The sequence below is a fragment of the Mastigoproctus giganteus genome, chromosome 1 (genome assembly GCF_048544385.1).
Source record: "Mastigoproctus giganteus isolate SK-2022 chromosome 1, ASM4854438v1, whole genome shotgun sequence".
Classification (NCBI taxonomy): domain Eukaryota; kingdom Metazoa; phylum Arthropoda; class Arachnida; order Uropygi; family Thelyphonidae; genus Mastigoproctus; species Mastigoproctus giganteus.
The window spans coordinates 53,258,966-53,286,230 of record NC_143575.1 but is presented as its reverse complement, the minus strand read 5'-3'; the positions used below and the strand labels follow the sequence as shown (position 1 = coordinate 53,286,230).

The 27,265-nt window shown below is 35.5% G+C and overlaps 1 protein-coding gene across 1 annotated transcript; it reads left to right on the top strand.

Moving 5' to 3' along the window:
• Window positions 1–6,167: 6,167 nt before the first annotated feature.
• On the top strand, window positions 6,168–26,178 carry LOC150090800 (major facilitator superfamily domain-containing protein 6-like). Its single transcript, XM_090372929.1, has 4 exons — window positions 6,168–6,309; window positions 10,013–11,422; window positions 23,352–23,507; window positions 25,885–26,178. The coding sequence occupies exons 1-4, from the start codon at window positions 6,168–6,170 to the stop codon at window positions 25,932–25,934; spliced, it is 1,758 nt and encodes a 585-aa protein (XP_090229055.1). The 3' UTR covers window positions 25,935–26,178.
• The last annotated feature ends 1,087 nt before the right edge of the window (window positions 26,179–27,265 follow it).

Genomic DNA, 27,265 nt, shown 5'->3' with positions numbered 1-27,265 from the left:
GACTCTGATGAGTATAATAAGATACTGTACAGGGAAATAGAGTGGGCCAGTAAATCAGAGAGTCTTATAATGGGGGATTTTAATTTCCCAGATATTGACTGGAATTTGTGGGTTGGTCACTCACACACTAGCAAGGCTTTTGTGGATTTATTGGATGATTGTTTTCTACACCAGCATGTTCGGGAGGCAACTAGAGGGAGTAATACTCTTGATCTGATTATCAGTAGTGATTCTTCATGCATTAGGAATCTGCAGATAAATGAACCACTGGGTGGCAGTGATCACAGTGTGCTGAAGTGGGATTTACTCAAGGAGGTAACTACCATCAGAGGTAAAGGGAAGGGTTTTTGCTTTCGTAAAGGAGACTATGCTGGTCTGAGACAGTATTTAAATTCTATACAGTGGGACCAACTGATGATGTTACCAACAGCAAATTCAAAATGGGAAGCATTCAAGGAACTAATCTTGGAAGCTACCAGGCTTTACATACCAACCAAGAAATATTGTTCAAGGTTCAGGCCTAAATGGTTGTCAGATGAACTAATGAGACATATGGCAGAGAAGAAAAATGCATGGGATACATACAAATTAATGGGTGACGTGGAAGCCTATGATAGATATAAGTTGGTCTGTAACCAAGTCACAAAGGAGATTAGGCAGGCAAAGGCAGATTATGAGAAATCCTTGGCAAAGGATGCAAAGAAAAACAGAAAAGAGTTCTTTACCTATTTAAACTCAAGAAGGAAAGGGATGAATCAGATTGGTCCACTGGATGTTGATGGTTCAACAGTTGAGGATCCAGCTCAGGTGGCTAACAATCTAAACGAGTATTTTGCATCTACATTCACACATGAGGAGTTATTCAGGAAGGGGAATGTCGTAGGTGAAGTAAACATTGGCAGTGAGCTAGATGATTTTCTAATAACTGAGAGGAAAGTGGAGGAGAAATTGTTGAGGATAAACATAAAAAAGGCACCCGGGGTGGATGGGATCTATCCAGTTATATTAAAGGAGGCAGCAAAGGAAGTAAGCAAACCCCTAGCCATAATTATGAGAGCTTCTTTGGACTCAGGGGAGGTACCCATGGACTGGAGATGTGCAAATGTAACCCCAATTCACAAAGGAGGATCAAAGGCTGACACAAGTAATTATAGACCTGTTAGTTTAACTTCGGTTCCAGGAAAATTAATGGAGGCACTGGTTAAAGAAGCACTGCAGGATCATCTGGACAAGAATTCAGTTATAGCTCAGACACAGCATGGGTTTGTTAAGGGCAGGTCTTGTCTGACCAATTTGATTGGATACTATGATGTAGTCACAAAAGAACTGGATGCAGGGAATAACTTTGATATTATATATTTGGATCTTAGAAAGGCTTTTGATACTGTTGCGCATGGAAGACTGCTGCACAAATTGGAGAAGTGTGGCATTCGAGGCAAATTGCTGCTATGGATAAAGGGATGGTTGAGTGGCAGAAGACAGAGAGCGGTAATCAATGGACACTGCTCAACGTGGACTAATGTTATTAGTGGAGTTCCTCAGGGTTCAGTGTTGGGTCCATTGTTGTTTTCTGTATTTATAAATGATATTGATGATGGTGTATCAGGCTTAATGTCCAAGTTTGCAGACGATACAAAGGTTGGCAGGGTTGTTAAGGACACTACTGATACTATGCTGCTGCAACAGGATCTGGAAAGGTTGAGCAGATGGGCTGAGAGGTGGCAAATGAAGTTTAACATTGACAAATGTAAAGTACTACATATGGGAAACAGTAACCCCAGATCAACGTATCAACTCTGTGGTACTACGCTGACAGTGGTAGAGAATGAAAAGGACCTGGGGGTAATTGTGCAGGCAGATATGAAGTTCTCTGAGCAGTGCAGACGAGCTGCAAGAGTAGCTCATGGTGTCTTGTCAATGATATACAGGAATTTTTCTAGCAGGGACAGGGATGTGATTATTCCCTTGTATAAGGCATTGGTCAGGCCACACCTTGAGTACTGTATACAGGTCTGGTGGCCTCATTTCAAGAAGGATGTAGAGCTGCTGGAACGAGTACAGAGAAGGGCAACAAGATTAGTGAATGGAACAAAGGGTTGCTCTTACGAAGAAAGGCTTAAGTTTTGCAAATTACAGAGCCTGGAGACTAGGCATCGCCGAGGTGATCTGATAGAGGTGTACAAGGCTTTGAATGGCTTGAGCATGCTCAATGCCGATGGAATTCTTCCTCTTGCTCAGAATAATCACCTGAGAGGGCATAAATTCAAATTGAGGAAGGACGGATGTCGGATAGATGTGCGGAAATTCGCCTTTAGCCAGTGGGCAGTTGGTTTGTGGACTAGACTTCCATCGCTTGTTGTTGAAGTTGATAGCCTAAACAAATTTAAGGCTCAGCTGGACAGGTATTTCGAACGAATTGAGGGGTGAAATGGGAGTAGTGGTTGTTTTTTTTTTTTTTTTTTTTTTTTTTCTTTTATTTTGGCTGATGCTGAATAAGCTTGCTTTCTTGCATCATATGCCTCTACTAATGCTAATGCTAATTATTATTTTATATTAGTAGCTCTTGCAGTAAAGTTACAGGCAATCCCCGTATAATACGGTACTTCTACAACACGGTTTCACTCTAACACTGTTAGAGAATTGTGGCAACCTCACATAACACAGTATTTTTGAGCTTTTGTGTGGGAAAAAACTCTGCTATTATGTTGGATGTAAGTTTTCAACATTTTCATTCTTTTTTGTGAATCCCTGCTTTTTTGGTTCGCTAATTGTAATGCAAAAAAAAAAAAAAAATGTTGGGAAATCCCTGTGTTAGGTTCTGTGCTATTGAACTTGTGGAAAAATCTAGATTTTAAAGTTTTATTACTATTGGATAACGTGCCAGGCCATCCAAAAGATTTAAGTCATCCAAACGTTGAGGTAATGTTTCTACCACCTAGTTCACCTCCTTTAATTAGATCAAGGCATTATATCTACCTTTGAAACTCATTACATCAGAAAATCGTTACAATGGATTTTGGAAAAAATTGATTCTGAATTGAATTGATGGAAAATTGAAGTGATGGAGGCATGGAAACATTTTTCAGTTGGGGCTGTATTTGAAACATAGCCCTATCGTTCAAAGAAGTAAAACTGTCAACATTAAATGCATGTTGAAAAAATGTATCGCCAGAGTCAGTTCATTCAGGAAATATGGTCGAACTGACAGAAAATGGAATCCGTGCGATAGTAGAACTTGCTAAGCCGGTAGGAGGGGAAGATTTTGATGATATGACTACTGAGGCCCTCGTGGGTAGCACAGTTGGTAGAATCGTTGACATCCCCACACCGGGTGGAAAAGACCTAAGTTTGAATCCCATCAATGACGGGAGGAATTTTTATGGGTCTTTTTCACAATGTGCCTGAGTTAGTCGGTCTCAGACAAGGGTAGCATCGTTCCCCCCCTCCCCCCACCGGAAAACTCAGGTTTTTCTTCAGAAAAATAGAAATTCGACCTCAGAACACACGTAATTTGAACACAGAGCAGCGTAGCCTTAGTTACTAATGCTCCTAAAAAAAAAGATATGATTACTAAAGACGTTCAAGAATTACTGTTAGTAAAAGAGGCTGATGAAGCGGATTTGGTGGAAATGGCATTGGAGGCAAATCAAATAAATTCAGAGGATGATAGTGCAGATGAAAATTCTGAACTTCCAAATTTTACACTAAAAAGTATACGGAAAGACATAAATTAGCTGAGCAATTAGAAGCTTACGGCGCTTCCGTAGCCAGGTGGGCAGGAGCAGTAGTGTGTAGCACATGCTTCTTGATTAGACCGGGGTTTGAGCCCATGCCCACCAAATACAGAGGATGCTGACCACCGCATATCCCCAGAGTAATATGGCCTTAGTTGCTAATGCTCCTAAAAACCAAACAACAAACAAACAATAGAATCTTACTTTTTGAATTCATATTCTTTGACTGAAAGGAGCCCAAAGTTCAAAAGGGAGCTTCAAAACTGCTTAGTTCCATATGATGAAATTACAATGATCTATCAAGCAAAAGCAAACAAACCCAGATTATGATTTTTTAGAGAGAGCAGAAGATACACAAAATCTAGAATGGTGTATTTTTGTCAACATTTTGTTAACTAAATGTTGTATTTTTGTTAGCTCTTGGAAAACGTAACCTCCCTTTTAGGTTCTGGTTCTTAGTCTCGTATAACCCGGTTTTGCACTACACAAGATTTTATAGGAACCTAATTACTGTGTTATATGAGGGTTACCTGTATAATAAATGTATTATAATGAATGTAAAAATATAATTGAACAGCATTTTAGTGCTTATTTTCATATATTTTGTTGCATATTTTGCCTATTTTTAGTGCATATTATTCAATGTCTAATCATTATAAATTTTACAGATGTAATTAAGTTCAGTTGTTAGAGCTTAAAATTTACAGAATTGTACTTCTCTAAAGCTACTCAACCACTAGGTATACCTCTTTAAAATCCAGAACCTCTCAATTCTTGAGAGTGCAAAATTTTAGAGTTTATTGTAGTACATAATTTTTGTTATAATTTGCAATGAATAGTTTATATCTATAGTTAATATCCTCTGTACCACATACAGTTTTTCTGTTGTTATCTTACACATTACTTTGTTAATTTCTGAATTATTATTGATGCCTCAACAGTATTTTATTGTTGATGCCTCTCCCCTTTTTGCAATCATACCAAACAAACTGTTGGATCCTCTGACTCTTCCCCCCCCCTCAGTAGTGGACCTAGCAGTATGGTAGTTTCACCACTGCATTGCACTTTACAGTATTATTTATAATTTGTACTTGCAGTTTTTCATACTTTATGCTCCAAATATGAATTTAAATAAGCCCCAAATATGAATAAAAAAATAAAAAAAAATTCTGTGAAGTGTGTAGCTCTGTAACAACTGCAACTGTAATGTTATTTGGACGTACAGTTTGCATTCTTAGAATTCCCTGTCTTAAGCTTGTCATTACCCATACACTTCTAGTTCAGTGGCATGTATGGTTATAACTGATTACTGCTTTTATGTAATACTGCACTGAAAAATGAAAGATACTTATCTTTGGAAGTTATCTATGTTTTAAAACAAACATCTACAAGAAGGAATATGAAATATTAGAAGCACATTGACCTGCACTTTGCTTCTGAATGGATTGAGTCCTGATAATTATTTGTATAAAGTTACTAAGAAAGTATTTAGAATAATGCTACATTTTTTAAAAATAATTTTTCTGCATTATATTGTAGGTAAATATTTTCATTTTAACTGGACTGAATGACGTGGGCATAATAACATAAATTGGCCTTTACTTCCAAACATAAACTGTTTCAAAGCATTTTACTTATTTTGCTGCAACATTATAAATTTGTTTCTCAAGAAAATAATGTATTTTAAGAAACAGTGCTCCTTTTGATATATATATATAAAATTAAAGTGATTTTAAGCTGATATATATATATATATATATATAAAATTAAAGTGATTTTAAGCTGATATATATACATATATGTCAACTTATATAATATATATATATATATTCTTGTGAAACATTGTTTATTAATAATTTCAGCCATTGTAGTTGAAATATGGAATCATACTAAAGCAGGGGCATCAAACCTAGAACTGTTTGTAGGCTGTACTGTTGGCTCTTGGGACCACACTAGTGTGCACATGGGGTGCGCGTACACACACACATACATACACAACCCACCCACCAAATAGGCATTACTGAAAATAATATATTAAAATATTTTTTTGCGTATTGGCTCTTGCACAAAAAGTACATATCTTGGCCAATAGCACTTTTAAAGATTTAGATAATTTATCAATTTCATTGAAATTTTAATAAATTTATTTAATCTACATTTATTATTATTTTCATATTAGTTTAACATTTTAGCCAACTTTAGCCAACTATGAACTTTTAGCCAACACTTGGGCTTTGCAGCAAATGCTTGAAGCCCATATTGAGGCTCACATGGCCCACAGGCAGCCAGTTTATATGCCTGATATAAAGCAAAACAAAAATAGATAAATATATATAAAAAATGTAATTTACAAAAAAATCTTCTGAATTTTTAATTTTTTTTATTTTTCATATTAGAGTTGTTTTCTGGTAAATATATGCTAAATATTTTGAAATGGAAAAGAAATCAGATGGTCTCCAGAATTCTTCTGAAAGCAAAATCAATAATAAGAATATAGAAAAAAAGAAACAGTCTCTATTTAAAATTAACAAGAAGTTTTTGCCAGTTAAAGTTCATTATTTTCTTCTTAATGCAGGTAAGATTTTAATTATAACTTTTTATTTTACTTCTCTATTAAATTTCTTCTGTTAGCCATTTAAGTTTGTATATTATGAACACAGTAAGAAAATAATTTTGTGATATATCAAAAATAAAACTTCTCTTTTATTTGCAAAATAAACACTGAAAATGTAATAGGCATTACATTTTCAATTTTATTTTTTATTCTTCTTGCTTGTTTCACAATGTATTGACAAAAAATGCTAGTTTATACTTTATTCAGATTATGAAAATGTTATCCTTAATTGGATAAATAGCAAATGTGCATTGGTGGAAAAACATGTAGAAGTGTTTGTTTTCAGTTCTGTGATATCTTGTGTGAAAAAACCCAACTAACTGTCATTATTAACTTGAAAAGGATTTCAGTTTAATGCAACTGATCATTTTATATGTATTAAAAAAAAAAGTAAGAAAATATTTTTTCAAAATAATTAGGTAAATTTTGATACATCTAACTTACAAAATAAATTCAAATAGCGCATCACCAGTCTTATTTTGAAGAGAAGGAAAAATAAATTTGCAAACTGACACATTATGAGAGCATCCTTGGACTCAGGGGAGGTCCTCACGGACTGGAGATGTGCAAATGTATTCCCAATTCACAAAGGGGGATCGAAGGGTGATATGAATAATTACAGACCAGTTAGTTTAACTTCTGTTCCGGGTAAAATAATGGAGTCACTGGTTAAAGATGCATTGCAGGATCATCTAGACAAGACTGCAGCAATAATTCAGACAGCATGGGTTTGTTAAGGGAAAGTCTTGTCTGACAAATTTGATAAGATATTATGGAAAAAAATCTATCAAATTTGATAGGATATTAAAGGAACTGGATGCAAAAAATAATTTTGATATCATATATTTGGATTTCAGGAAAGCTTTTGACACTGTTGTGCATGGAAGACTATTGTGCAAATTGGAGCAGAATGGTATTAAGGGTAAGTTGCTACAATGGATAAAAGGATGGTTGAGTGGGAGAAGACAGAGGGTGGTAATTAATGGGTGCTGCTCTTCGTGGACTAATGTTATTACTGGAATCCCACAGGGTTCGGTGTTTTGTATATTTATCAATGATATTGATGAAGGTATATCAGGCTTAGTGTCAAAGTTTGCAGATGATAAGGTTGGCAGGGTTGTTAATGACAGTAATGGCAGTGTGCTACTGCAACAGGATCTAGATAATTTGGGCAGATGGGCTAAGAAGTGGCAACTGAAGTTTAACCTTGACAAATGCAAAGTACTGCATGTGGGTAGAAGTAACCCCAGAGAAACGTACCAACTGTGTGGTACTACACTTAAGGTGGTAGAAAATGAAAAAGACCTGGGAGTAATTGTGCAGTCAGATATGAAGTTTTCTGAGCAATGCAGACAGGCTGCCAGGCAGGTCATGGGATTTTGTCAATGATATATAGGAATTTTGCTAGCAGGGAAAAGGAGGTGATTGTCCCTCTGTATTAGGCAATGGTCAGGCCACGCCTTGAGTACTGCATACAGGTCTGGAGGCTTCATTTTAGGAAGGATGTAGATTTGCTTGAGCGTGTACAGAGAAGGGCAACAAGATTAGTGAGGGGAATGAAGGGATCCTCTTACCAAGAGAGGCTTAAGTTCTGCAAATTGCAGTGGCTGGAGACTAGGCACCTGCGCGGTGATCTGATTGAGGTGTATAAGGCCTTGAATGGGTTGAGCATGCTGAATTCTGATGGGATCGTTCCACTTGTTCAGATTACGAACCTTAGGGGGCATAAATTCAAATTAAGAAAAGACAGATGTAGAATAGATGTGCGGAAATTTGCCTTTAGCCAGCGGGTGGTTAATTGCTGGAACAAACTTCCATCTGTGATTGTGGAAGTTGATAGGTTAAATAAATTTAAGGAGGAACTGGACAGGCATTTGGACGGAATGGTGTAATTTTTTTTTTTTTTTTTTTTTTGGCGCTGATAAGCTCATACACTTGCTTTCTTGCATCACATGCCACTACTACTGCTACATCCAAATATTACATATTTTTCATGTAATCATAAATTGATCACATTTCAGTGACATTTTTTTCTTCCCTTGAAGTTCAGTATGAGACCAGCTATGAAAAGTGTAATTTTTGTATGGTAGCATGTACATTTTATGCATGTTTGCTTCTTTTATGTAATGTTGGCTGTGGTGTAATTCCCATAGTGATCAGCATTTAATAGTAATTGTAATAGTATTTGTCATATAATGCAAGGAAGCCACAGGCTTTTGCTGAACTGGCAAAAAAAACCAAAAACAAACCCAACCAACTAGATAAGAAAATACAAGTTATATTAAATTTATTCAAATTGTCAGCCTCAACTAACTGCAATTATAAAATTTATTTTTTAATGTAATGTCATCTACTGGTAATGTTATGATTCTAACTTTTTGACGATTACTAGCCAGTATTATTTTTCTGTGTTTAAGAACTCTACAAAACATTATCTTTCAGAAAAATCCAAATCCCTATACTAGTAATTATACTCTGCTATGACAATGTGTTCCTTCATGTTGTTCTAATCGCTGTAGGGTTCTGTTTCCATCAGTGTCAGCTGTATACCATATCCTCCTGTGTAGGCCAGACCTTGTGTCCTATGACTTTTATCTTTTTATTTAAAAAAAATTAAGATTACAGTATCAATGCTTCACAGTGGTGTTCTGTGCAGCAAATATGATATTGATGATCAAAGAATGAAGTTCTCTGTTTTATGATAAAAAGGAAAATTCCACTTGTGAAGGTCTATCTCTTAGCAGAGAAGTAGACTTTCACAAGTTTTTGGAAAATGGCAACAACGTTGGATTAGGTGTTTTTTTTATTAAATGGAGATTATTTTGAAACATACTAACAAAATTTGGATGTACATTAAAGTAAACAATTAAAAACTATGATCATTCTTTTTGATCAGTCCTCATACTTTTGATTTCCATTGTTTCATTTTGTTTTTGGATTTGTATCTATGAGATGACTGTTTATATTTATTATTTTATATTTTTCTTTAATATGTTTATAATTATCATACAACTATCATTAAGTATGGTTAAAATTTTTAATTTACTACTTTGCATTTGCATTAATTATTAGGAAGTTACCTTCTGTAAGATGTATAGTTTATGAATAAATTAAAAATAAAATTAAAACATTAATTATATGCTGTATAATAAAAAAAAAATACAACTCACAGAAAAGAATAATTATTCATTCTTTGCACGTTTTGGTTGATCTCCAAATTTCAGCTTACTGTTTCTACCAAAAGGAAAATAATGATGGACTTGATGTACATTGTTTTCCTTTATGATCATATTAGTGAATTTGTACTGAGTGAATTTGTATTCACTACTTAACTAGTCTAGGGTTCAAATACTGATGACATGAATTTTTTTTTTCTCTACATTTTTTATAGTTTTCCAGTAATGAAAAATAATTGGTCTCCGGCAGAGGTAGTAGGACTTTCATACTGGAAACCACATTTTTTTCCTGTTAAATGAAGACAATGTTTAGAGTACAATACACATGATGCACCATGGCAACACATATTATATAAGCAGAAAAAGTTTCTAAAAAAATTTGTGCATGTAAATATGTTGAGAAAAATTGTGATAGTATTGGTCAGAGATTTAATTTTTTGAATGATTTTATATAATGCAAATACTTTTTTTTTCTTCTTTTTTTCCAGCTTTGGCCTGTGTTTTACCCTATCTTCCAGTATATGCCAGTCAGTTGGGACTTTCAGAAATGTATTTAGGTTTTTTGTATACCATCATGCCCCTTCTTGCTATGCTAGCAAAGCCATTTTTTGGAGGCATTGCAGATCATTACAAGAAAATTAAAATGCTATTTATAATTTTTCTTATGATTATTACTGTCTCATACCTTCTATTGACAGTGATACCCAAAATGCATACAGGTTTACCTACAGATAACATTAAGTATAGGATTAAATTGAACTGTACAGATACTGAAGAAGAAGAAATTGAACTTAATGGTTCATCAAATTTTTCTTGTATGTCTTTATTATCAAAAAAGGAATTAAACTGTATTATGAAATGTAATATGTGTGAATTAGACATGGATAAGCATAATGCTACTTCGTGCACACGGTATGTCAACTATACTATGGTTTTGCAAGTTGCACAGAAATATCTTGCACCTTCAAATCACACAACTTGGAAACTTGTTAGATCTTCAAAATATGAGAAGACAGCACTAAACACATCATGTTACTATTTTGAGAAACAAAACTGTAATCTTGTTTGTGATCCTGACTTAAATAGGTGTTTTCACACTGTTCAGGATGTGACAAAAAATAAGCCACTATATAGCATTCCACAGTTCTGGATATTTTGCATCTTTACTGTTATTGCTTGGATATCAACCGGAGTTGCTGTTTCTCTTTCAGATGCTCTGTGTTATGAAATTTTAAGCACAGATATGCATCTATATGGTAGACAGCGAATGTGGGGTACTATAGGATGGGGTGCATTTGGTGCATTTGCTGGTTACCTGAATCAAATAGTTACAGAAAAACTGTCTTACGATGTGTATTATCCTGGATTTTATGTATTTGGTGGATTGATGTTGGTTGATCTGATTATTATGTGCAGAATTTCAGTAAATAGCACAAAAAAATCTAAGAATATTCTTAAAGATATTGGTTTGCTATTCACGAAAATACGAGTTGTGATATTTATTTTTGCAGTGTTTTTTATTGGTGCATTAACTGGTATGCTTTGGTCTTATTTATTTTTATATATAAAAGAACTAAATGCCACACAGGTAATCTTAGGTCTAATCTCTGCTGTTCAGTGCTTTATTGGGGAACTGCCATTTTTCTTTTTTGCTGGATGGATAATTAATACGCTTGGTCATGTAAATACATTGACACTAAGCTTGGTAGCATTTGGTGTGCGATATATTTGTTATTCTTTACTGTATGATCCTTGGCTTGTGTTACCAATAGAACTCCTCCAAGGACCAGCGTTTGGTGCATTTTACACTGCTATGACATCTTATGCTAGAGTTGCAGCTCCACCAGGAACTGAAGCTACCATGCAAGGTGTTCTAGGAGGTACTTTTGAAGGACTAGGTAAGTAAGAACTGAACATAGTACATTTAATTAAAATTTTTAATTAATGATCAAAAATAGTTAACTTAAAATAATATCAAATTATTCTGTGGCCAGAATGACTCTAAAATTTAACCACTTCTAGCATGACCATTTATGATTTTTTTTGTATTTTTAGATAAATAATACTTAACTCCACATTTTATAAGCATTGCTTACATTTTATTCATCCTGTAATGTTGAGAAAAATATAAAAGCAGTTTATTTTGTTTCTCTCTGAAGGAAGTCATATCTAGTGTATCTGAATTGATTTGATAATAGAATTCTGAAATGAGTTTATAAACATTGTCTAATAAAGTAATAGTTTAGGATATTTAAAGTTTTGAATGCAGGATTTCTTGACATTACCAGGTCAATAAACTAAATGTTGCTTAAAAAAGAATAATTAAGAGTTATTCATTTAACTTAATTTTAACCTAAGTGATAGAAGTTTCTTATGGAAATTTGATATTCTGGCAAATAATACTTATATGAGATGTAAATATAATATTCAAAAAAGTTAGCAAGAAAAATTCACAAGTTGGTGCACCTGAAATGTATGTAGTGCATTACATTTCAGGCGCATTTGATTTTTTTCTTAAATTAAATGAAACTTTGTTCTTTTTCTGATTAATAGAGGTTAAAATAAATCTAGTTATCTCCTTATTGATTAATTACTAAGGTTGTAACTTTACAGAACACTTTAATAAAGCTGTATAGTTTTATGTTCTTAGTCATTCAGTTTAATTATAATTGTATAATTTTTATTACTCTTCTCGCATATACTTATCTCTCTTTATATACATGTCTCTTCACAAGCAACAATGTGATCATAAGTCTTACATAACAATACATGCAAAGCATGTATGGCCTGTCTAAAGCTAACAGTGCTGCATTAAAACTATATTTAATCTATGCATTTCTTTTTTCCATACAATTCATATAGAAAAAAGAAATGATTACCAGATTTCTGTTTGTTCAATTTTAATGAAATTTGGAATGTCTTGACAATCATTTTTAAAAGGCCTAAATATAAAATTCTATGAAAATCCATCTACTGGGAATACCTCTGTTGCTTGCAGAGAGATGGACAGACAAATGGATGGACATGAAGACAATAGGCACATATATATATATATATATATATATATATATATATTCATATATATATATATATATATATGAGCAAAGTTATAATAATTAAGTGAAAGAAAACTGACAGATGGAAATGTAAAGAGCATAAGGTGCCAAACTAGCAGGGAAAAGATAGAAACAACAAAGAGAAGTATTAAGGGTGGATGACAGGGAAAAGGTGAAAAATCTAAGCGAAACATTAAATTATAAGAAATTAAAGGCTGAATTAGAAAGCCAATTAGATGGAATGAAGCTATAAAGGAATGAAGTAAAAATGAATGATTAATATTAATGATTACATAAAATAGCATACATCAGATGAGGGTGAGGGAAATTTAATGAAAGAGAAATCTAAAGATGTGAGAAAGTAATGAAAAACAATATAATAAAATTTGATGCATACTATAAATAACTGATAAATAAAGCAGGTAATTCTTCAGGGGACTACACCTGGCTATGTATCAATAAATCGCATTGCTATGCCTATGTATCACCATGGAAAAAAAAGTATTAAAAAAAGGATACTATGATAGAATTAAAATAAAATGCAATTAAGAAGTATTAAAATTTTTTTAAAAAAGTTCCACAGTGCATTTTCCACTCAACCAAGAATCATGTGGTGGGGAAAGTGAGTCCATTTGAATTTTTGAGAAACTTGCATAGCAGATGAGCAATCCACAGAACTGTGAAGGAATTATGTTTCCTTTAAAAGGAGAAGAGACATTTAAAACATTGGCAGCTTTGGTGTAAATAGAGCTATACAGAAACATAGCTATATTATTCATTTAAATAATGAATAATATAGGTATATTTCTGTACATAATATATTCAACAAAAAATTTTTCAGCTCAAAATATTTACTGCCAAATTCAAATCAACCTTGATTTTGAGACCTACTGATACATAATGAACCCCCAATATCCAGGCAGTTTCAAAATGGCTATTCACTCTAAATATGCAAATTATTTGCACATTTAGATAGATTTGCATGAAAGAATAATAAAAAAAAAATGAAAGAAAGATACAGATGATTTTCAGAAAACTAGTAAAATCCAAATGAAATTTGGATTTTACTAGCATGAAATTTAACAGTCCATCCATGTAAAATTAAGTTTGTCTCCTCCCCATGAATAAAAGTGAAAGGGGCGGACAAAATATAACATACTTGATTTTACATAAAAATAAAGAAAAGAAAGTAAGAGAACAGAAGGAATATGCTAGTAGGATAACCTGGTCATCCTAATAGCATATTCCTTCTGTTCCGGACAGATTTTCAGATATTAATAATCATGACAACTGTTTTTTAATGACCATTTTGAGAAGCAAATTTAAAAATTTATTTAATAAGCATTAAAAGTGTACAAAATGGTTCATAGAGCTAAGGACATTAAATTGAAAAATAAAATTATAACTGAAACTAGTATTGTTTTTTTTGTACCTGAATAGCAAAACATTTTGAATGACCTTCATACATGTCATGCATTAGTTGTCACCAGACTGTCTGATGATAATATGGTCTCGTGACAAAATGAGTTCATTACTGTGAATGGTTGCTGAAAAAAGTGGACCCTAAGCTATGCCCACAGAAAAAAGTGGACCCTAAGCTATGCCCTCATGATCATCATCAGCCATTTTCAATCCATTGCAGGATGAAGGCCTCTCCAGCAACTTTCCAGTTCCTTCTGTTTTGAGCACTGGCCATCCATTTACTACTCGAAAACTCATGAATTTCATCTATCCATCTCCGCCTTTGTCTTCCAGGTTTTCTTCTAGCTCCTCTTGGGTACCATTCTGTTATTTTCTTAGTCCATCTGTCATCATGTCTTCGAGCAATGTGTCCTGCCCAAGACCATTTTAGTTCTTTAGTTTTGATAAGAATGTCCTTTAATTGAGTTTGCTGCCTAATCCATGTGTTTCTCTTCTTATCTAACAGTCTGATTCCCAATATGATTCGTTCCATTCTTCGCTGTGTAGTTCTCAGCTTCTCTTCCATTCTTTTGGTGAGTGCCCAAGTTTCACTTCCATAAGTCATGGTGGGGAGTATACATTGATTAATTATTTTACGTTTCAGACAAACTGGGATATTGCTCTTCAGTATGTGACTATATTTCCTGAATGCTATCCATCCAAAATTTATTCTTCTCTTGACTTCCAGCCATTTATCATTATTACAGCTAATAACTTGTCCCAGATAAGTATAAGACTCCACCTTTTCAATTACTGCTCCTTCAATCATTATTTCCCTTTCCGTGGCATACTTGTTCATCATTACTTTTGTTTTAGCCATATTCATCTTTAGTCCAAAATCCTTACTAACTGTGCATAACTGATTAAGATTCTCCTCTAATTCTTTGGGATCGTGGCTTATGACCACAATGTCATCTGCAAATCGTAAATGATTTAGGTACTCTCCGTTCACATTGACTCCTTTCTGCGACCAGTCTAATCTTCTGAAAGCTTCCTCAAGGGCAGCAGTAAACAGCTTCGGAGATATTGTGTCTCCTTGTCGAACTCCTTTCTCGATTTTAAATTTGCTACTGTCTTTGTCTAGTCTAATAAAGGATGTAGCACTCTCATATATTTTCTTCAAAATCATAATATATGGAGTATCTATGCCTTGTCTTTCCAGTGCCCGAAACATTGCCTTATGCTGTATGGAGTCAAATGCCTTTTCATAATCCACAAATGCCAGGCATAATGGTGTTTTATATTCATTTGCTTTCTCCATTAGCTGTGATATTACGTGAAGGTGATCCATAGTTGAGAATCCTGTCCTAAAGCCAGCTTGCTCTTTCGGTTGATTCTCATCAAGTATTCTTTCTAATCTGTTAGTAATGACCCTTTTGAACAACTTGTAGATATGGGATAACAAGCTAATTGGTCTATAATTTCCAATTTCTGATTTATCTCCTTTCTTATGCAGCAAAACTATGATTGCATTATTCCACTGCTTAGGCATCACACCTTTTCTAATGCACTTTGTGAAGAGCCTTGCCAGTTTTTGTGTTATGTCTCTTCCTCCCAATTTTAACAACTCTACAGTAACTTCATCTTCCCCCGGGGCTTTCTGATTCTTCATTTTCTTCAATGCATGTTCTACCTCATCAGGAAGAATATCGGGTATGTCGTATGTGTTGCTACTTTGCAATCCATCTTCCCCACTGCTGGTATCATTCCCTCGCTCCTTGTATAATTCTCTATAGTAGTCTTCTGCTATTTGAATCATGCCTTCTCTGCTGTTTATAAGTACACCATCGCTATTCTTCAGTTTCAGTATCATTTGTCTTTCTGTATTACTGCTCATGGCTGCTGATTTAAATCCTTTGTTTTCCCTTAATGCTTGTTCTACTTTTCTTGTGTTAAATCTTCTTATGTCCTCTCTGAGTCTCTTTCTAATGGCTTTGCATAACTCAGTATACTCAATTTTCTTCCTGTCAGTGTTTTTCTTGCTCTTCATTTGTCGTCTTTGGTTCATCATGACAAGTGTTTCTTGACTAATTTTTTCTTCTTTGGATTTCTGTTTCCCTATAGGTTTCTTGGGCTTTATCACTTTCAGAAAGTTGTAATATTCCTCGTCGATATCTTGGTCCTGAGCAGTCTGCAGAAGCTCAGACTTGTTCTTAAGTTCCAGTACATACTGCTTTTTCTCCTCCTCTGTTATTTCAAAGACCTTTGTATTATTTACTCGAGTCAGTTTTTTCCTTTCCTTTCCTACATCTATATCAAGTGTACATCTTACCATTCTGTGATCACCTCCAACATTTACCTTATTCAGGACGGTAACATCATTCACAATATATCTTCTGTTAGTGAGGATGAAGTCGATTTCATTAGTTGTTAATCCATTTGGACTCTTCCATGTCCACTTTCTGTTCACCCTTTTCTTGAAAAAAGTGTTCATTACTGACATTCCTTGAGATTCTGTAAATTCCACAAGTCTTTCACCTCTTTTATTTCTTTCACCAATTCCAAAATTTCCTATAGTTCCTCTTTCTGCGCTGTTTTGCCTTTTTCCAACCTTAGCATTGAAGTCCCCCATAATAATAGTGTAGTGGGTTTTCTGCTCATCTACAAGACTCTCAATTTCAGTGTACATTTCTTCAACCTCTTCATCATCATGGCTCGATGTTGGTGCATAAATCATTATAATCTTTAGCTTGTACCTCTTAGAAATCTTGAGTATTAGTCTTGACACCCTTGGTGATGTACTTTTGAATTCCAAAATGTTGTTTTTAAAATCTTTATGGACCAGAAACCCAACTCCACCTTCACTCCTTTCACTGTTTCCATTGGTGTACAGCAGATTTCCACTTGATGAACTTATAAGTGATTCATTTCTTCTTCTTGTTTCAGCCAAACCGATGATATTCCAATTCACATTTTCTAATTCCTTTTCCAGCTCTAATATCCTATCTTCACCGATGAGTGATCGTACGTTATAACAGGCCAAGTTCAATTTCCGTGCATGGCAGTCTGGTCGTACCCAGAGATTCTTAGCACCCTCTGCTTCCACTCTGATCCTCTCGCTGCCGTAAGAGGGAGAGTGAAAGCTGCTGGGGACTGAGGGCCATTTGTATTGTTGTGCTCTCATTGCTGGAGGGGCTTAGAGGGGAACAGGTATCCTGTTTGTTATCAGACACTCAGTCTAAAACACTGATGGATCCAATATCTCTCTATTACAGAAGATTTAGGAGAAGTCCGGTTGGCCTGCCTCCCTAAAATCCACTCATGCACACCTTCTCGATGGTAAGCCCTGTTACGTCACTTAGGTGGCAACGAACGTGTAGAGTGGTTCTCTTCAAGACGCCTGGTCAGCGTGAAGAGGAAAAGACCAAACCCTCCAGCAATGAGAGCTATGCCCTATGCCATGCAAAAAACTTTCGTACATCCTATAAGATTAGTTTTGGGCACAATCGTCAGATGTGAGATTGTCAGACCCAACATTTTCACTAATGTCGTAATCTCTTATCAGTACACTATATATCCTATCAGTTTTTTTTTTTTTTGGACATCTGACTAAAAATCAGATTGCTCATGTGGGGATGATCCTTGTTGGCTATTGCCAGTTGTGGGAATTTACTTCTAATCAAATTTTTTTGTTATTTAAATTGAAAGATAGGATCAGTCCACAAGCAACCTGACTATGTACTTAAATCAGAAGTTTCCAGTTTCTAAGTTTTTTTCTTTCTTGTTTCCCAGCCAAGGTGGTATCAGCATAAGTTTTTGGGCTGTGTGTTGTTCTCTTTGAGTAAAAAGACTCCATTGACAAGGTAATCAAAAGTAAAACACAGATTTAATTTTTTCATTTCAAAAAAATAGTATCATATAACATTGAACAGATATATATACAATTTACTTACAATTCGTTCTATACCTTCTGAATGTGAAACTTCATTCAGAAGGTATAGAACCCGAGTACATTCCTGTCCTGGAATAAAATTATCGCCACAGATGTTTCATCCTTTATCTAGCTTTCTTACACAATTGATTAATATTTATATTACCTTTACATTTATACCTATACATATGGCCCTATAGACCTAGTATGCAGACTTATGGATCTAGAACACAAATCTCTCAAATCAAATTCACTACACTTCTGAACACTATCAATTTCACTAGTGCTTGCATATATGGCCCTAATAGCCTTACAATTTCTAGATTATGATTCAAGTGACCCAATCTCTCTCAATCACTTATACTTATTGGTTGGTACTTTAGAATCTATACATCTCTCTCTATACATTGTTCTTATATAGTTTGTTTCTAGGGAGACACAGCTTTCTCATTGTCTCTCTAAACTCCTCTAATAATGATACAGGACACTATTCCTTAACTAACCAATGCCTTCAGTTCAAAGGTGGCTTACACATTCCACCACTCACTCTCTACCATTAATTTTTTTACAAGATTCCAGATTTCACATTCAGAAACGGAAAGGTCCATCAGTCTTTCCCCCTATTTTTCATTTCAATAAACTAAAAAACGGACTTACTTTTGATGTTTTCATGATACCTCTTTCGTTCCCTCATCAAGGTACTCCCTTATAGGCTCTTTTGACCAACGATCTTTCTAGTAGTTGTGGCGTGATATGGGTTGGGCTTCTCTTGTTCAGAATTTCTCGGGCTCTCTGTTGTTTCATTCTAATGCATATTCCTTCCTTTTCTCTCTGTTTGTCTTCCCTTTCCCGCTTCACTTTGCTACATTTTTTTGACTATATCTTTTTCCCAAGGTTAATCCCACTTACTTAGCTGCATCCCTAACCAGACCGCACTTTCCTTATGACCACCACACTCTTAACAAGACGGCACTTTCTCTCCTTCTTCAACCCCAACTCTTTCTCTCCCTTGTTTATTTTTTCGCACCTTTTTCTCTGTTCCTCTCAACTTTACTCTCTGGCCAATCACTTCCCCCCAATTCTCAGCAACTTCCTCCTTATTCTGTTGCCTGCCCTTGTACACCTTCTTTGGATTCATTCTGATTGGACAGTGCAACTTCCGTAGTTCAGTACAGTATAATGTTCTCAAGATGCAAAGAAAAACAGCAAAGAGTTCTTTACTTATGTAAACTCTAGAAGGAAGGGATGAATCAGATTGGTCCACTTGATATCGATGGTTCAACTGTTGATGATCCTGCTCAGGTAGCTAACAAACTAAATGAATATTTTGCTTCGACATTCACACATGAGGAGTTATTCAGCAAGGGGAATGTCAGAGGTGTATTCAACTTTGGCAGTAAGCTAGATAATCTTGTAATAACTGAGAGTAAAGTGGAGGAGAAATTGTTGAAGATAAACACAAGAAAGGCACCTGGGGTGGATGGAATCTATCCAGTTATATTAAAGGAGGCAGCAAAGGAAGTAAGCAAACCCTTAGCCATAATTATGAGAGCTTCCTTGGACTCAGGGGAGGTACCCATAGACTGGAGATGTGCAAATGTGACCCCAATTCACAAAGGAGGAACAAAGACTGACACAAGTAATTATAGACCTGTGAGTTTAACTTCTGTTCCAGGAAAATTAATGGAGGCACTGGTTAAAGAAGTACTGCAGGATCATCTAGACAAGACTTCAGTTATAGCTCGGACACAGCATGGTTTTGTTAAGGGGAAGTCTTGCCTGACCAATTTGATTGGATACTATGATGCAGTTACAAAAGAACTGGATGCAGGGAATAACTTTGATATTATATACTTGGATCTTAGAAAGGCTTTTGATACTGTTGCACATGGAAGACTGCTGCACAAATTGGAGCAGTGTGGCATTGGAGGCAAATTGCTGCTATGGATAAAGGGGTGGCTGAGGGGGAGAAGACAGAGAGTGGTAATCAATGGACACTGCTCATCGTGGACTAATGTTATTAGTGGAGTCCCTCAGGGTTCGGTGTTGGGTCCATTATTGTTTTCTGTATTTATAAATAATATTGATGATGGTATATCAAGCTTAATGTCTAAGTTTGCAGACGACACAAAGGTTGGCAGGGTTGTTAAGGACACTACTGACGCTATGCCGCTGAAACAGGATCTGGAAAGGTTGAGCAGATGGGCTGAGAGGTGGCAAATGAAGTTTAACGTTGACAAATGTAAAGTACTACATATGGGAAATAGCAACCCCAGAGCAACGTATCAACTCTGGTTTTTTTTTTTTGGTAGTTATTGGCGCATCGGCTTTTGTGGCCATAATGCACCTCCCAAGGTTTTTTTGCAGTACTTTGATCCAAGTCCGAGGCGGGATTCGAACCTGCGACCTTTGGGTTGCCAGGCAGGCAGGCACTTTACCCACCCGGCTAGCCCGGTCGACCAACTCTGTGGTACTACACTGATAGTGGTAGAGAATGAAAGGGACATGGGGGTTATTGTGCAGGCAGATATGAAGTTCTCTGAGCAGTGCAGACGGGCTGCAAGAGTAGCTCATGGCGTCTTATCAATGATATACAGGAATTTTTCTAACAGAGATAAGGAGGTGATTATTCCCTTGTATAAGGCAATGGTCAGGCCACAATTTGAGTACTGTATACAGGTCTGGAGGCCTCATTTCAAGAAGGATGTAGAGCTGCTGGAACGAGTACAGAGAAGGGCAACAAGATTAGTGAATGGAACAAAGGCTTGCTCTTACGAAGAAAGGCTTAAGTTTTGCAAATTACAGTGTCTGGAGACTAGGCACCGGTGAGGTGATCTGATAGAGGTGTATAAAGCCTTGAATGGTTTGAGCATGCTCAATGCTGATGGGATTCTGCCTCTTTCTCAGAATAATCACCTGAGAGGGCATAAATTCAAATTGAGGAAAGACAGATGTGCGGAAATTTGCCTTTGGCCAGTGGGTAGTTGGTGAAACAGACTTCCATCTCTTGTTGTGGAAGTTGATAGCCTAAATAAATTTTAGGCTCAGCTGGACAGGTATTTCGAACGAATGGAGGGGTGAAGTGGAAGTTTTTTTTTTTTTTTTTTGGCTGATGCTGCATAAGCTTGCTTTCTTGCATCATATGCCTCTTCTAATGCTAATTTAATCTTTCTTTTGGCACCCGTTTCAGCTTTTAATTTGAGTCAAGAGCCTTTTTTGCCTCACCCTCTGTACGGCTCTGTTGATAGGCATAGGTTGCAGCATTGTTATTGATTCTATATGTGTACATGGAAGGTTTTATCTAGATGAATTTCAGTTACTTTGGTTACTATAAATTGTTTTGTTCTACATCGAAAATTGGTTTCTTTGTAAACATTGCCTCAACATGGAAGCATATTTGCTATAAGAAACTGAAAAACTTTTGGATTTATTTGAAAAGTAATTGCAAAAGTATAACTCCCAAAGAATTTTATGAGCTGTTTTCATCTGACAAAGAAAGTGTATAAATTCTTGCAATTTAAAAATGAGCAACAATGTATATTTATGTATTTGTATAAGGCAGTGGTCAGGCCATACATTGAGTACTGCGTACAGGTCTGGAAGCCTCATTTTAGGTAGGATGTAGAGTTACTAAAATGAGTATAGAGAAGGGCAACAAGACTAGTGAGGGGAACAAAGTTTCACCGGCCAGCAAAAACTTTCATAAAGTTGAATTTCCGTAATTCAAGTATTACGTAAGTTGGGGAGTTCTTGTGCATATTTTCAGTCCCCACTAGAAAATGGATCTCATATTATAAGATTCATACCAAAATATGAATCTCATAATGTGAAAAATGGTAATAATCTACATTACTGCCATTTTCATATCCTCCAAGCTCTCTGCTCCCCAGTTATTAATAATTTTGTGGGTCCTTACAAAAATAATCATTTTATAACTATCTCAGTTACTACAAAATTTAGGCCTGACATAGCCAAGTGGTCAGGAGCGAGAGTGCATAGGACGTGTTTCTTGATTGGACCGGGGTTCAATCCTGTGACTATTAAATACGATAAATATTTGTATTGACGGTTTATTGTAAACTCTACTGCTTGGTTGTCGTGCTGTTGTATAAACAGAAAATTTATTTATTCCTGCTTCTTCAGTTTTATGTTTTTTACTATTAAAAGCAATTATATCACATTTCTGCTACTTCAAAATAATTTTTAGAAAGAGAGAGAAAATATTTATTGCAACCTAAGAAAAAGATGGTTACAGAGTACTTAATGTGGCAAAGTTCTGTCATGGCATGCAAGCCAGGGGTTAACAATGCCAAAACATACAAAGTGAAGTAAACTAAAAAAAAAAAAAAAAAAAAAAAAGCTCAGTCCAACTGATATCATTGCATGGAAAGCACCTTCTTTCTATATCTCTTATCACGTGCGAATTTGTTAAGATCAGCATCAAGTTTGGAGACCTGGGAGAGCATCTGAAAAGGGAGGAATCGATCAGTCGGGAAAAGTCTTGAATTTCAGGCGGCCATTCTAGGAGTAGTCCACAAGGCAGAGACTGGGATTCTCCAGCAGCATGCATCCCATATGGATAGCTCGGAGATAAGTTCTACAACCATTTTTGCTGTGATGACCAACCTCCGGGAATCAATAAGCACGGAGAACCCCCCCCCCCATTGCATTTGCTAATGCTGTTGTTCTAGCTTGTGGTGGCAGATTGGCCCATTTCAGTAAGCCAATATTCAGATGCAATGAGAGGCTTTTTATTCATTTCGGTGGCTGAGGCCCAGACTTCCGACACATACAGTAATGGTGGGTAGATAATCGTTCTGATGTATTTCTTGATTATTTTGGGATCTTTAATGTGCAACAGATTTTTTGTTGTCCAGTGAAGACTCAAAGCCTGTGAGGCAAGTTTATCCAGCTGCATATTAAAATGGAGTTTAGGGTCAAGCATTACACCTAAGTCAGAATGTGAAGTAACAACAGGGATTTGGGTGTTACCAAAAGTGGGAGCAATCACAGGATTGATCTTCAGAGAGAACAACATCATCATCATCTTGGTCTGTCCAGGATTGATCATCAGGCCAAGGTGCTGTAGAAAGGATGCGATTTCCAAAGGACTATTATTAATGTGGTTAGTGTTCGCGATGAAGTTGGAACTGGGCCCGACTGGGGTAAGAATCTTAAGGTCATCTGCGTAGGAGATGATTTTTTGGTTATTCCCCACCAGTGGGGCAATAATTGCGGTGAATAACAATCCAGAGAGTATACTGCCCCCCTACCCCCACTGTGGTACTCCCGCGGTAAAATTTCAAGCAAACATAAAGCTTACTTGAAAGGTAAATATCTCTTACTGAATGAATAGTTAATTAGAAAAGTTGTTAACATTGCTGTTTGATTTACCCTTATATTATTTGATTAACTGTTTTTCGTTTTTTTTTGCAATAGGAATGGCTGTGGGAGGTTTATTAGGTGGCACTGGATTTGCTATTTATGGAGGCAGACAAACTTTTCGGATTGCTGGAATTGTTGCTCTCATTTGTGGTGGTTTAAATTTTTTAATACACTTGTTTCTCCTTTACAAAGAAAGCAAAACAATGAAAGGTACTTAGCATTTTTATGTGGAATTTTTTAATAGATCTGTTTCAAGAATCTTTTCTGTTACAGGAAAAGAACAAAATATCCGAATTTAGAAAGTACCTTACTGTTTAATTGCAATTTAAATTTTAAATTAAAATTATTTAAATGATTTTAATTTATTTTATACACTGATGATTCACAGCCTTAGTTGCTGTGAAGCATCAGTGTGTTCTGTGGTTGGTTTCCTTTTTTTTTTGCTGAATTAAAAACTGGAGTTTCAAGGGAGTAAGGCTGTACCACAGTGAGAAAAAGACCATAAACATTCTTGCTGTCTTGATGAGATTGAAACCTAGGTCTTTCACACATAGTGTGAAAGGACAGTAGCCCTACTCAGAGTAAATTCAAAAGTAAAATACTTTCTAGTATTTATTAATTAGCTCTTAAAATTAAGAACTGTTATTAATAACAATTCATAAGAAGCATATTTCTTTAGAAAGAAATCTATCATGATCAGAGTGCACTTTGCTGAGAAATATGTGGACTGGCAAGGGCAGTAAAGAAAAACATTACTGAATAGCTTTTCAAATGACATCAAAATTGTGTTGCACTACTGATTTCAGTTGAACATGTAGAAACTGTTGTTTTTAATTTGTCTTGTTTTGGCTCTGGCAGATCTTCTTTTCAAGCCAAATTATCAGCATAAAAACTTGTTTTCTGAGTTCATTTGTACTTTAAGAGGGTGAGATATTGGTAAATTTTACACTAAAATTTACCAAATTCTGTATTATAAATAACAGGATATTTTTGAAAGCACTATACATTGTCATATTGTAATTAGTATTGTATCAAGTAATAAAATCTTAGAGCATAAAGCCTCTCAAACTGTGAAAAGTTCAAACTATGACATTGCTTAGTGTAATTGCATCATTCAGCACTAAGCAATGAATAATGTTCTTGTTTACTCTGGCACGACGACCAGGTCAGTGGAGTTTACAATCAATCAATATTAATCATATTTAGCAGTAGTGCCAAATAATAAGATATCATCAAATAGTTTTTCATAGTGAGGCCTTAATTACTAAAATTTGATTACTCCAAGAAACACCTTCTGGTATCTCTCGTATTATGTAAATATGTCATGACTAGGTTGCCAGATATTATACCTTGAGTACCTCCCTGTCCACCGATGAGAGGCCAAATAGCCTTGAAATGGTGCTGTCTATGTGGTGGTGGTACTCAATGGAGAATAAGTAATAGTAGACTTTTGTAATTGGGAAGAGTTACCTATTCAAAGTATAAGAGGAAGACAACGTGCTATGAAAAATTTCACATTATGTTAATAACAGTATGCTGCTGCAACAGGATCTGGAAAAGTTGGGTAGATGGGCTGAGAAGCGGCAACTGAAGTTTAACATTGACAAATGCAAAATACTACATATGGGTAGCAGTAACCCCAGAGAAATGTACCAACTATGTGATGTTACACTCAGGGTAGTGGAGAATGAAAGAGACCTTGGGGTAATTGCACAGTCAGACATGAAGTTTTCTGAGCAGTGCAAACAGACCGCCAGAGTAGGTCATAGGATCTTGTCAACGATATACAGGAATTTTGGGAGCAGGGATAAGGAGGTGATTATCCCCTTGTATAAAGGCAATGGTCAGGCCACACCTTGAGTACTACTTACAGATCTAGAAGCCTCATTTTAGGAAGGATGTAGAGTTGCTAGAACGAGTACAGTGAAGGGAACAAAGGGGTGCTCTTATGAAGAAAGGCTTAAATTCTGCAAATTGCAGCTTCTGGAGACTAGGCACCTGCGAGGTGATCTGATTGAGGTGTATAAGGCCTTGAATGGGTTGAGCAGGCTTAATGCTGAGGGGATTCTTCCTCTTGCTCAGATTACAAACCCGAGGGGGGCATAGATTCAAACTGAGGAAAAACAGTTGTAGAATAGATGTGCAGAAGTTTGCCTTTAGCCAGTGGGTAGTTGATTGCTGGAACAAACTTCCATCTGTTGTTGTGGAAGTTGATAGCTTAAATAAATTCAAGGAAGAACTGGACAAACCTTTAGAGCAAATGAAATGGGAATTTTTTATTTATTTATTTTTGGCTGATACTGCATAAGCTTGCTTTCTTGCATCATGTGCCTCTACTAATGCTAATTTTAAGCTATCAGAGTGCTAATGGTAAAATTTAAGCAAACCTCGACACACTAATGATATATAGCTAGAGGCCATGTTAGCAACAGCTTTGTATTGTTTGATTGCAAAGCAATGCCACTACACATTTTTGCATCATTTTGTTATGAGCATTATACATTATAGAATTGAAATTATATATCTGTGTATAATAAGATAAAATGCGTTTAAATAAAGTTTTTTTTTTTTTTTTTTTTATTTATAGATAATAAAACAGATGAGCAAGGACCAACAGAAACAACTTCATTTTTGTAGGCCAAGATGATATAACTTCATATTGCCACCATATCTAATAGAGTAGGACATCAGTTATCTGATGTTTCTATTAACTGGCTGGTCAGCCAAAGAGAAAAGGTTAGTAAAATACAAACTGTTAAAAGATTGCACAAGTAAGCTGAAAGTGTAGAAATTGGTTCCATGACAATGTGTGGGCTGATGAGTCATGTCCCTCTTGATCAGTATTTGAATTGGAAAGCATCAGAAGTGTTAATATTTGCCAGAAAATACAAGATAATTTACTTTTATTATTTTTTTTGTCAAGAGGTTATCCAACTTACAAATATTATACACCAGTTACTATTGGTTCTAATTAAAAATGTGCTTGAACTTGTAATTCGGCTGTGACCATCTTGACATTCTGGGATGTGTAACCAGAACACTTTTTAAACTTGCCACAGTTATGACAACTTTCTTATGGCAATTAATAAACAGGTTTATGAATTGTCTTAAGAAAGAGCAAAATTATTTATTAATTTAATAGATGCCACACACAGGAGCTGATTATGGGGGTTGCTCCCATAATCAGTTCCTGTGTGATATTATTCAGATTGCATTTCACATCCCTGCCCCACTAAAAATGTAGCACGACTACAATTTACAGTACTATTTTTCCATTTTTATAGGGATTAGAGTTCATTTATTGCATATACGTACAGAGTAATTGGAAAAAAAAAAAAAAAAAAAAAAAGATTTTGATTAAACAAAATGCAAAGTTGGGCTTTTTATCCTAGGTCAGTGGTATGTATCACTCATGATTCTTTCAGATGGTATGCTGGCATACAGAATCAGCTTTGTTGAAAAAACTATATGGTAAACTTATTTGTATTAATCATGTGTTCAGGTTAATTCATTGATTGTCATTGGTATTACAAACAAAAGTGTATTTACCAGAAATAAATTTCATAGGGAAAAAAAAAATATGCACTGTCCAATTGAAATGTGACCACCTACTACTGTTGTACCATGTTGGCAGGATTGCATCCCATAGATCTGCAATAATGAAATTGGAGAATCCAAATGTTGGATCTTTTAATACACATAATCCTAGAGATGTTCTTATGGAATTCATATGTGCCATTCCACATATACGTTGCGGCAGCCAACAAAACCTGGAGGTCACTTTTGTGTTTGACAAACCATTCTTGAATAATACTAGCACTGTGGCAAAGCATGTTATTTTGCTGGGACATGCTACCTGTGCTATTCAGGAAAACACCATGAATGGGTGTACCTGATCAGCCACAATGAATATATAATTTTTAGCATTCAGAGTGCAGTCTAGGGTATGAGAGTTCCCAAGAAAAAAA

Excerpts from the sequence above, each read along its gene's own strand:
- LOC150090800 (XM_090372929.1), top strand. The coding sequence starts at position 6,168 with ATGGAAAAGAAATCAGATGGTCTCCAGAATTCTTCTGAAAGCAAAATC. Across the intron at positions 11,423-23,351 it reads AGGTACTTTTGAAGGACTAG|GAATGGCTGTGGGAGGTTTA; the intron begins GTAAGTAAGAAC and ends TTTTTGCAATAG. Across the intron at positions 23,508-25,884 it reads AGAAAGCAAAACAATGAAAG|ATAATAAAACAGATGAGCAA; the intron begins GTACTTAGCATT and ends TTTTATTTATAG.